The sequence below is a fragment of the Mus caroli genome, unplaced genomic scaffold, assembly GCF_978045245.1.
Source record: "Mus caroli unplaced genomic scaffold, Mus_caroli_1 scaffold_20, whole genome shotgun sequence".
NCBI classification, from domain to species: Eukaryota; Metazoa; Chordata; class Mammalia; order Rodentia; family Muridae; genus Mus; species Mus caroli.
In genome coordinates, this window is record NW_028227275.1 from 44,739,728 (window position 1) to 44,752,586 (window position 12,859).

Here is a 12,859-nt window from a genome sequence, read left to right on the forward strand (position 1 = left end):
GGCATGAACAAATGTCTGCTCACTCCAGAGAGAGAGCCAGGGATAGACTAAATGAACAATTCCATCCAAGTTGAGTTTGGTGAGCCAATGAGTATATTGGGCTTAGAGAAGGATTGGGGCAGAGGGTAAATGACGGGAGTGTAGGTGACCCCAAACAGATGTATTGTAGGAGTCCCACCTCAGGATAAGGAATGACCTCACCTAGGTGGAATCCCCATTCAGTTAGCTTTTTATCCCTTTAAATTGCAGCATCTCCTGGGATTAAGTTTAGCTGGGCAGGTTTACATGCAGCTGGTAGTGTGGCATAGAAGGGCTGGAATGACGTCGGCTGTCCTTTAAGGTGAGGGCCTTATGACCTGTTCCCCACTTCAGGGGACAACAGGCCCATCTTATGAGGGTCTTTTGTTGGTAATCAGCTACTCTGATTTCAAGATGGGAATGGATGTGTTTCTACTACACTCTGATCAGGTTTCAGTCTTTCATTGGGCCTGCTCCTCTGGGCTGTGTGTGAGCTTCCGACCTGTCTCTCAGTTTGTTTTCCTGTCTCAGGGGGGAGAGACAACATGGGGTATGCAATTGAGCATTTTTTCCTTCCTAAGGGTTAGCTAGGCTTTGATAAAACTCTAAGATGCTTTAGGAACATCCTAGAACCCACTTTCTCCATACCCAGAAGAATCTCCAGTCTTCACAATGTGGCTGTAGCAGAGACTGAAGAGTTAAACACAAAAATGTATGTTCTCTGCCTTGAAATTCTCATTCAAAATGTTCCATCGGTTGGCTCATAATCTCTTAGTGTTTCCACCCTTGGGTGGAATTTTGGTGGCATTTGCTCTGGTAAGCTGTGACTTGTCTTTGTTGCTTGTTTGTCCCTCTAATTTGAGCAAGGTGGGACAACGCGATTTAGGAGAGAGTTCTGCTGGCACTTGGGGTCTCCTTTGCTTTGAACATGTTTTTGTTCACAGTGTGCTCCTTATAAACAGCATGCTTTGGCTGCTGCATTTTGTCCAATCTGATAATTTCAAGAAGTTAACATAGAAGCTAATGGTTAATTGGGATGAAGGTTTACATTTTTTGAGATAATTATTCATTTCCCTCTTCCCTCTCCTACCTCTAAATCCTCCCATATATTCCTCCTTGCTGTCTTTCAAATTCATGGCCTCTTTTCATTGTTGTTAGTTGTGTAACATATATAATATTTATAATATGTACTATAACCTGCTCAGTATGTACAATGTTACTTGCATGTATGCTTCCGGGGATGACCATGTGGCATTGCATAAGCAGTGGATGTGCTCTTCCTTGGGGAAGTCCATTCCTCCCACTCTCCACACTCCTTAGCTGCCTATAGTCCTGTGCACAGGCCTGCACCCACCTGGGCTTTCCCCATCCACTTTGGCCTATCTATGGATGACATCCTTGTTCAGCTCACGTTTAGGCAGTCACGTTAGTGAGGCCTTGTGTAGCTTTTGACATTACTACAAGTCTCAGCAAACTCCCCGACCCTCGAGCTCTTAGAATCATTTAGCCCCATCTTCTACAATGTTCCAGGAGCCTTAAGTTCAGGAATTGTTTTGTACTCATATCCACTGGGACTAGGCACCACAATTCTGCATTTTGATTGGTTGTGGTTTTTCTGGAGTGGTCTCCATCTGCTGCAAAGGGACATGCCATTGATGAGGGGTAAGGATTACATTTATCTGTGGGTATAAGGACAAATATTTGGAGTACAGTTAGGGGTTATGCTGGGTTAGTAAAGTGGCGGTTGTAGACTATCTTTCAAGACCCATAACTTCAGTAGCCATGGGTAGTTGGCTAGGTTTCCAGTACCAGGAGCGATTTCCCTTTTGTTGGGTGGGTCTTAAGTCCAATTAGAGAGCTATGTAAAGGTATGCATGCCATTACTGCACGCTTAGGGTCATCTTGCCATGTTGGTTGTTGTGGTTCATGGGCCTCATAGCTAGGACTGTTGGCTGTCTCTATGCTTCCCAAGCTCGCATGGCACCTTCTGCCACTATGGAAGCTAGTCCTCAGGGAGCAGGCATGCAGGTCAGTTCCAGCTTAGGGGCATCTGGACCCTGTGCCTACAGTGCACAGTGTCTTCAACAGTAGCGGCTGTCCTTCCATTCCTTGGGGGAGGACAATCAATCAAGGGCAACGTCATTAATCTGTAATGTCTGGGCATCTCTTGGACAGCCCTGACCAACAACTCAAAAGAAAGCTTCTTAGGCTTCCTGTTGGGGCTGTTAGGTGGTCTTTGGCTCTTGGAGGGTGCATTGTCAACCCAGATGAGAAAATTCACTTAAATTACGCATTGTATATTTATACACAGACTTACATGTATTTGTTTTCTTCTCAGTATGACTCCTTATGACATTTGCATGCATTCTTCTGCCATCTTACCCTCCTACAAGATAGTTTTGTCAGAGGGAGTCTTTAACTGCTCATATTCAGCATCACTAAATTAGTTTCTCAGTGTTGAATTCCATAGAAGTGGACTTAACCTACTCCACACTCATCCCCTGATTTTACCTGAGTTTCACTTCAAATTCAGCAACATGGGCAAGGATTCTTTTATGCAGATGTCTTTGAATAACATTTCACTCAACTATATCCTGAAATTTCTTTAATTTTCTGTGTCTAAGGACATATATACCTTTACTAACCACCAAAACCGTGATTTTAACATGGCACATATGACACCTATGACATGGCACCTATGATTATAACATGGCACATGAGTATACATAGGGAGACTTGCTTATCCCTGTGGCTATTGTAAGTATTGTGACTCATAAAACATGAGTCTTTATTTTGACATTTCATTTCACACTTGGGGCCCAGGCATTACTCTTGGATCTTAGCCTTGCATTATAGCTGGGAGTACATTGACAGCAAAGTGTATTTTAACTTTTGCTGTGACCAGTTCATCATTTGATTGGCCCTGATAATTCTTGTGGAGAAATTCTGGTTACTGGATTGTGGTTAGAAAATGCTAGAAGGACGTAGATAGCCCCTAAAAAGATTGTCTGCAATAACCTACAGTATGTACCACTGCATATAAAAAGGCTGTTTTGAAAATAATAATCTAAACCCACAACCCCAAATTGTGTAGCTGTCACAATTTGTCATCTGTACAAACACTTTGTAAAGCATGCATTTGGTATTGAGCAATCTACAGATTTATCTCAGGAATGGGAACAGCGCAGTGTAAACTGAACACCTCTAGGCCTGGCAGATTGCATCCAGCATCTGTCTGCTCTGAAACCTCTCCTCCCAGTTTCTACTGGATATTCACCTCCTCATCCCTCAGCCATAGATGTCCCATTTATGAATTGCAGCCTTTGAACAAGTTTAATGCAGGGGTTGGGCCGTAGCTCAGCGCTAGAGCACCAGCCCAGCAAAGGCAAGGTCCTGAGTTTGATCCTCAGCACTGCAACAAAACAAAGAACATGTACAAGTTAAAAGCTGGAATCCGTTCCTAGAGATCAGTTTTGAAAAGCTGGCACCTGGAAAGAATGGGGAGAAAGTTTAAGAAGTTGTTAGCAGTAGATCTTTATCATTCTTTCCTGTGTCAATCGCATGAAAATAGACTTATTCTCCATGCATCAAAATATTTCTACTAACAACAGGAGTAAGCAAATCTCCCTCTGTACATGCATGTGCACACATTATGACCAAATCATGGTTACAGTCTACACGTACACTGACTTACACAGTGGAAAGATTTGGGTTTTACGTTCTATCTGAACTAACATCAATGATCTATGGCCGCCTTTGCCTCATAAGATCCTAAGATAATGACTTATCTGCTTAGGTATGTACACACACACACACACACACACACACACACACAAATTTGGCATTCTTCTCCCCAGCTTCAAGCACCTGCTTATCCATTCTTTTAGTCTAAATATTTTATCTTTCTAGAGTTGCTGCCCATCCTGAATATGGTACCATTGTGTTTTAGTTATTAGTGCCCAGGGAGGAATGGAAAGAGGACGCCAGATGGCCTCGCCTATGGGCCTTCTCCACGTGCACAAAAAGGCTTTGGCAAAAGGCCTTGACAGCGGCACACAGATGCAGCCAGAGATCCAACAGTGAGCATCTCTGCCACACTGGAAGATAAAATTGGGTGAGGCTTGAATATACAACGAAACCCAGAACAACCCAGTAGCCCTGTCTTCATTGTTAACTCTTTAGCAGAATATCCCAGGAATGGGTCTCCTATAACCCACAAAAAGAAAGCAGCCCACCTCTGCTAGGGTGGCTCTGGTCTCAGAATATAACACTGATACTCCAGCCCTGAAAAAGAGACCTGCACCTCTGGTGTGCCCTTGACTGGCCTCATGTGAACAGCATCTTCTTATATCTACGTGGCTACTGGGACATAGTGTGGAGGCTCCATTTGCAGATAGCAAGAGTTGGCAAGTTTCACTTGTCCACGTGTCTTGTTCTGGTCCTTTCACTCCCCAAGATGCTTTACAGATCCATCATACACATATTTGGGCTAACTGGAAACAACCACCAGTCTATCTGTTGGCCAGTCCACTAAGTCACAAAAACACTTGCAGAGCTGTAAAAGACATCACAGCAGGGACAGGTCAGGCTACTCGCTTTTGCTAAAATGTTCAGTGCAATTACCTTCTCAATTAAAGAGGATTTTCTTGCTTTTTATCTCCAGGCTTATGGGGCAGAAACCTATTGAGGCCTTTGAGTTGCACTCTTGAAAACAGGCAGAGAGGATATGACCACTGATCAAATTTCAACAGTCTTAAGTCACAAGAACTGAATAGAAAACATCTTTTCGGTTTTTCCTAGGTACAATGGATTTAAAGAAACCCCCAGTTTTGCTGAAACCTCTTGGGAGCAGGGTCTGGTACAACAGATTGTGTTCAGCTCCTTTTAGTAGTTGGAGGTAGTTAGCCATGACCGTGAAGCAAAGGGATTCCAATGTACAGGTAACTAGTTACTGTCATAGGGCTGGTGGATGGTACAAAGGAGCAGCTCGACTCGAAGACAAACAAGGTCCGAGTCTCTAGATCACTTTTCTTCAACAATTAAAAAACAACCTGAAACTCACCCTCCACTGCTAGCAAACCAATTGCTAAGGCAGCAACTTAGAATTAAACTAAAGAGCAAGAAGTTGGGCAATTTAGTATCAGAAACTGCTCAGCATACCTGCTGAACACACCACAGTTGTTCTTTCACATGGAGTCTGCAGGGTAAAGTAGCTGAGAAGACATTTTCTGAGTGAGGCCAGGGCCATCATTGAGACATGGTCACAGCAGGAGTGGGTTTTGCTTCTACTGTGCTCTGGAGCCCACACCTAAGCATCTATTTTCTAGACATACACTCTAACACCACCACCTGTACTTTAAAAAACTCCCAGAGGAAGAAAAGGCTAGTTGTTAGCAGGTCAAAGATGTATGCAGTTACAGATGTCACAGACACAGAGGTTATCTGTGCTAGGTCTTTTTTCCATGTGGAGTGCGGGATCCTCTGTGCTGCCTAACAACCCACCTAAGGGGAAGGGGCAAGGGCTGGTTTTCCTTGTCAGAAGCTTGCTTGACGGGGTGAGGCAAGCAGCTCTGCAGAGGCCTACACTGAGCAGCTGCTTTCATTCTTAAATAGACCACAATTAATCCAGGGCCTTCAAACCTTAATTGGAAGAACAGATCCAGAAAGCACTACCGATGCATATTTGCACTATAGGGACTGACATTTCTAACTGTACACAAATGGAAAACGGTTGTGTGTGTGCTTTAGAAACCATTAAATCTGCCCACTTTGGAAACGTGCATGTGACCTATGAAGTGAGAAGGAGGGAAGATGTGTTTCAATGCACATTATGATCAGAGCATTCTCAGAGGGGCTTAGGCAATTTCAAGGGAAGCAAAACTCAGAATGAAGAATACTATAGTACAAGATTATGGCCGAAAATACTGTATTTTTAACCAGTAAGATCACCGGGGCATTATTATACAACATTAGGTGTTTTTTTTTTTTTTTTTTGAAAAACTAGTTCCCATCCCCAAACAATAGACAATACATGCATTTGAATGACATTTTAAGAACAGTAAATATGATTTTTTTTTAAATACTGCAAGTTAAAAATGTTTTTGACAAAACTCCCTACGTACACAGATCTAGTCAGGGCTTCCAACGTGAGGGTGGATGCAGAGCCTGGCAAGAGGCGTCTGTTAGAATCCTTTGAGGATATCCGCCAGAAAAGTGTTTCAATGAGAGTGACCTCTACAAACTTACATAGTGTTTTTTTTCCACTTTCTTTTCTAATCCTACAAATGGCTTGCTGAATGATCTATCTCCTTGTGTTTTCTTCCTGGCTGCCAATGCTTCTATGAAAGCCAGAATTCCTTTATCTAAGTAAGATCCGATTTTACCTCGTGTCTGTTTTTGTAACACGAAAATGTTATTCAACTTTGGGTTTAAAGTGTATGACGTGATGGGTGTCTCCATAGTAGATATGAGAGTGGGGAGGACGTATCTGAGTACCTACTGTGCATCAGGTGTGCATGCATACTCTGGACAGGTGACTCTAGAGGCAAGAACGCTACTGCAGGGTGACGGAAGCGGGGAGATGGTGGCAAACAGGACTACTGCAAGGAAAACAGAGTGTAGACGTCCAGCAGGTTATCTGTGGGACGGCAGGTGCCCGGCTTCCCAAACGTTGGCCTAATCCCAGAGTTTCTCCACAATGGAATCTCAAAGACACAAGTGCCAGGGCATCTAGGAATGCTGCCTATGTTGGAAGAGTGCGGAGACAGATAAACACACATTATTAGCTTCCACTTTTGTATGTGTTTCTAACCAAAGGTTTCTCTTCTGAATCAAATGCTAATGTATGTCCAAGTGCAACTTATTTGTATCAATCGAGATGCTGTTAGTTACCATGTGAGCGGCTTGAAAGCCTTACGTAATTTTAAGAAGAGCAGCGATATACATTACAATATTTGGGTACACTTTATTTTATATGGGTTAACATTCTGCTATGTTTCACTTCATTCGTTCTTTTCAGAAACTGAGAACAAAGGGGCGCTGGGGTCATCTGAGGGGATCTGAGTCTTGCGGTGTCTTGTTATGCAGCCCTTTCTTCCCGTTATTATTTTTATTTTTTGCAAATAATCAAGTCATTTTGACCCAAATCCAGCATAAACAGCTTTTCACCAATTCCTACTTAAGACAACTAAAATTTACAATCATGTGGCAGTATAAATTTTTAAATTACAATTCGTACAACTTGACAATCAATATAAGTCTGAAGTACAAAAAGTGAATTGCCCTTTGGCTGAATTACCTTTTAAAATGATTAGGCCTGCTAATGTAATCTAAACAAAACAAAACAAAACAAAACAAAGCCCCCAAGCCCCCAAGTTCCAGGTGTTCTTTAAATATAGCCGTGGATGCCACCTGCCAGTAAACAACATACGCAGGCTCCTAGGAAGAATTTCCCAGCTACTCAGGACATTCAACAGAGCTCTTCCTAAGGAAACGGTAAGGAAAACCCAACAGGCTCCGTAAGACTTCCTGACTTCTGCATGGGCGTGTGTTTTCCCTTTGTTTCAGACATGAGGCACAGACTTCTGAATTTAAGCTCTGTAAGGCATAGTATAAACCTCCAATTTACAAATAGGAATTCTGTGGGTGGGAACTGCCGTATCACACACAAAAGGGAGACGTCATCTGTAAACGGCACACTCATGTGCTGAGTGACTCATGAGATGGCTGCTTGCCTTGGTATGCTGAGGAAAGGTTTCTGTGGTCTGTGTTTTGCTTCTGAATAAGACATGCCCAAGTCACCATAATGCTCATCACAAGCCTCCATTACCTAGAGCATCGACAACAGGAACACTTGCAATCACAATAGAAGAGAAAGCATATGAGTAAACTTTGTTTTTGTACAAAACCGAGAAGCCCTTCCCGCCCCTCACCCCTTCAATAAAACCCCAAACGAGAAACAACAAAATTATTTTTAGCTTCATTGACTAGTGTGGATACAGTAAGGTGTGCAGGCACCACTGCAGCTAGGGTGATCAATGTTTTCCCTTCTCAGAGGAAGGGATTCTGTCATGCACCCCAGGATGTGCAGTGAGGCCAGACTTCAACTCTGCACAGCAGCAAGCTGCATCCTCAATTCATAAAGACAATGTGGCCACCTCTCCCTGCCTTACTCAGCAGCTCTGAGCTTGGTATCAGCACGGCTCAGCTACATCCACTACAGCTCTATTAGACAGAACAGCTCGCTTCCTTAGGACGGTTAACACTTATGATCCTGGGATGAGGTTTTCTCTATACACTGCAGGCCATCAAATGTTACTTTTTTCTTCTTTTTTGTCTTTTTGTGTTTTAAATTTTTTTTGTTTTTGTTTTTTGTTGTGTTTTTTGTTTTTTTGTTGTGTTTGTTTTTTTTTTTTTTTTTTTTTTTTTTTGCTGCACCAAATTTAAGGTTGCCCTTTCAGGCAAGCAGTGGTCTCTAGCTGATAAAACATTTCCTTAGTGGATCACAAATAGCTTCTAAAACTGCCTTTCTAATAAAGGCCACCAGAGAGGTAATGCTAAACTGTGCATTTGCCAAATAAGAATATGAATCGTATAAAAGCTCATATTCCAACCCCAGGTCAAATGGCAAAAGGTCTACAAAGTTGGTCTCCGTGTTTGTATAAAAGCTCTGACGGATGGTGTGTGTTTGCTATGAAATTACCCTTGGGTCTTAGGTCAGCACACCTCTACTCAGGAATGTGCAAATGACTTTAGACAGCACGATGCTAGTACCGCTCTGTACAATAGGAAGGGTTTTTTTTTTTCTTCTTCTTTTCTAAATGGAAAAAAATATCCCTAGTCAGAAATAAACTGACAAATTTACATTCTCCTCTCTTAAAAAAGTAAATAAAATAACATTATTCAAAATGTGAATTAGCTATAAGACATACAATTACATAGATACATATCAATACAGCACATTCAATCTGCCAAAAAAATTAATGATTACAAAGCCAGTATGGATGTTGCAATATCAAGAGAGATGTATGTACAATGATCAGAGCATTCATAATTGCACTATACCTACAGGCAGTCTGTTAATTAAATTACAGGGGCTTTCTAGAGCAAGGGATGAAAAAGCCAGGAGAGTGACACATGAGAACACTTCATTACCAGTCAGCAATTTCAGTGCTCACACAGTGAGCTGGTCACTCTCCCAGCTTTGCTATTCAAGAAAAGTGATGTATATGGAGTTGAGATTAGTGCCAAGCGCTATTGAGACCAGCATCGAGGTCTGACTTCCCTGCAGCCTTAGAGCGCTTGCCATCTACTTAAATCACATACTGATGCAGGCTGCTCGACAGGCTCACTCACACATGTTCAGCACAGTTTGCATCTGTGGACAAATTGCACATGGAGAATTCCAAACATCCCTCCTAGTATGATCGTCACATAAATACATGCTTGACGGAACACTGAGCGGTGACTTTTGATAAGTCCACAGTCTGTCTTAGGTTCAAGCGCCCAATTCAAGATCCTGAAGGTGGTAAAGGCAGCTCACTATTCACCGCCCCCTCCCCGCCCCCAAACCAAAAGTGTCAGGATAATACTATCAACCAGTGTTCTTGGCAGATTCACTCGAACGTAAAGGGAATAAGGAGCTAATAAAACTAACGCCAGTGAAGAGATACAAGCAGATCTCACGACAAACCACACAGGGAGCTTTCTACACTGCTTGTTTGGACACTGGCACTGACCTTAACGGTAAAGAAAAGAACGGACCATGAGAAGAAGCAGTTCAGTTAGCAACTGTTTGGCAATGTGTGTTTCCGGTTAACACCCTGCTGTCGTCTCCTTCACTATTTTAATGCTTACATTTTGAGACACTGGTTTTTACTGTTTAAATTCTTAAATTATTTTACCTTATAAAAATCTGGCTTTGGCAACGCATACCTATAATAAAAATTATTTCAAAATTATGGCCCAAACACAAGGGGGGATTAGGAGCGTAGGAAAGCTGGAAACAAATAGAAAATGAAGAAGCTACAAGAGGGCTCTGGCAGCAGCTGCTGGGGAATGTAGTGTCTGTTGGCGTATCATTTGGCATCTGTGGTTTAAAGGGCGAAAAACCTAATAAGAAACAGAGCAAGGGAGAGTGGAAGGACGCGGCCGGCACGTGGCCTGGAGAAGCAAGGACTTCTTACCAGCCTGTGCCCTCACACCCTGACCTCCATCCATTTCTCTCAACAACCCAGCTGTGGCTGAAGGTCTGCACCCAAAAGATACGACTCTTGATCATCAATGGGCACCCACTGTCCTAGTCCAAGTGAGACAAGACAATATATATATATTATACATATATATGTATGTATGTATTGAAAAAGAAATACTAGATGTGATGTGCATCCAGAGATCCATTTAAAACCATAATAGGAACACCTATGCTCCTGCCTTCAGCAGAACCACGGGTAAAGGAAGCTGACGTAAGGCGGCTTCAGTCGAATAACACCGTCCTGACTGCGTCACTCGAGGGGGAAACTGCCCAAGAATGGGATTGGGGGAAAGGCCATGGTAGTGAGGGAGAATAAAATCAGCAGGAAGGGAAGGATCAAGAAGAAGAAAAATCAGCTTCATTTTGGTCAACAGGAAAGGGAAAGAGGAAGAAGGAAAGGAATGGGAGGGAGGGAGGGAGGGAGGGAGAGAGAGAGAGAGAGAAAGAGAGAGAGAGAGAGAGAGAGAGACAGAGAGAGAGAGACAGAGAGAGAACACGAATGACAGGAGTGCTTTTATACTGTGAGTGAATGACTGAAAATTTAAAATACATCAAGGTTTGCCTAAAAAAAAAAAGAGGAAATGTGCTGGGACTGTACTTCAGCATCCTGTTTCCTCTGAATAGTTTAAATAAAATCATAATATTTACTACAGCTCTGTGGACACGCTCACAGAGTCCAGGACGGCAATAAATTAGTATTATGCAAATTGTTTTCCACAGAAATACAGTCCCTCTTGTTTATCTTCAACAACCCACAGGGGAGGGAAGAACGGTTTCTGGGAGGCACGGTTAGACCAGATTGTACTCCTTCAGGTTCAGCTGCAGGATGGTGTCCTTGACGGCTGCAAAGACGAAGCGGATGTTCTCGGTGTCTGTGGCACACGTGAAGTGGGAGTAGATGATTTTGTCACTGTCGGGGTTCAGGTCCACGAACATCTTCAGGATGAATTCTCGAGCAGCCTGGGCATCTCTCTGGGGTCCTGTTTGCAAGAGAGGGGAGATGCAAAGTGTTATGTGACCCACACTTGCTTATCTGCTCAGTCATCATGTATTCAGTGCTGACCTATGGGGACTAGTCTGTATTCCAGAGCTATACTAAATTCACTGTGTGATGATATGCACTAGTTTGCATTGTCTTATGCTTGCACGGTTGTTTCTCATTGTCCCATCATAGTTTTATTTGAATAAATTTGTCATTGTTGCTTTTATATGTCAAGTTGCCACAATCTGGAATCACCTGAGAGTGAAGTCTCAGTTGAGGGATTACCTAAATCAGGTTATTCCATGGGGACGCCTCTGGAGGATTGGGTAACTGGTGGAAGGGGACCCAGTCTGTTGTTAGGGGCACCATTCCGTAGGCAGGGGTCCTAAACCACACACAGAACAAGAGAAAGCTAGATGCGCCAAGCCTCCTCTCTGCTCTTGCCCATGGATGCCACAGACTATGTGCTTGAGCTGCTGCCTTGATTTTCCCCCAAAGGTGTACTGTAACCTGGGACTTGTAAGCCAAACAACCATTTTTCACCCCGAAGTTGCTTTTTGTTGGGGTATTTTTCACAGCAACAGAAATGAAACTAAAACACTTCCTGTCCTGGTTTGCTTTCTGTTGTGGCGATTAACATCAAGACCACAGCAACCTGGGAAGGAAAGAGTTGATTTCAACTTATAGTCCATTATGACTGGTGGTCTGCAGGCAGGAATGAGGACAGGAATCTGGAGGCAGAAACTGAAGCAGATGCCATGGAGGAGTGCTGCTTACTAGCCTATTCCTCATGGTTCACTCAGCCTTCTTTCCTAAACAGCTCAGGGGCACCTGCCTGGGGGTGTCACTGTCCAGTGTGCTGGGCCCTGTATCAATCACTGATCAAGAAAATGTCCTCCAACCTTGCCTAGAATCCATTCTGATTGAGGTATTTTCTCAATTGAGGGGCTTTTAAAAAAGATGACCTTAGCATGAGTTAAGCTGATAAAAATCTAACCAACACACTTGTATAGTAATTCTGTAGGTGATTCTTAGATACAGCCTCAACAAAGAAGCAGTAAAAGAAAAAATAACCTGAACCTTATCTAAGTAAAAATCCCTCTTGTTATCAAAGTATATTATCAAGTGAAAATGATATACAATTCATATGCATAATAAGGACTTATCTAACACCTAGAGTATATAAAGATTATATAAACTGGACAAAAGATGTGAAAATACAGTTTTGCAAAGTTATACATAACACCAGTGAGCATACAAGATGTTTAACTCTGATACTCATTTAGGGAAATGCCAAATAAAATCATGAGGTAGTGTTCTCATCTGCTAGCTAACCTGGTTATCATTTAAAAACAAGAAAAAGTAAGTCTTGGCAACAGGTCACACGTGCAACCTGTCTGCCCCTGGTACATGCACAATGATGAACCCCCTATGGAAAACGGCTCAGTGGTTCCAAGAAGTTAAGATAAAATTCCTGCACAACCTAGCAATTCATTTAAATGAACTGAAAGGGCTTTTTGTAGATGAATGGATAGCATCACTCCTCGTAAGTACTACTAGGTAGAAGTGACTCAACTGGATTGGATAAGCCAAAGATGACCTAAGAA

At 42.7% G+C, this 12,859-nt stretch overlaps 1 protein-coding gene across 1 annotated transcript in view; it reads right to left on the reverse strand.

Annotated features, from left to right (window-relative positions):
* Window positions 1-6,958: 6,958 nt before the first annotated feature.
* The window catches only part of LOC110285306 (guanine nucleotide-binding protein G(q) subunit alpha), a 252,470-nt gene continuing 246,569 nt past the window's right edge, over window positions 6,959-12,859 (reverse strand). Inside the window, exon 7 of the mRNA XM_021151368.3 lies at window positions 6,959-11,250. Within this exon, the coding sequence (XP_021007027.2) occupies window positions 11,060-11,250 (191 nt within the window). The 3' untranslated portion in view covers window positions 6,959-11,059. The remainder of the gene's footprint in view (window positions 11,251-12,859) is intronic.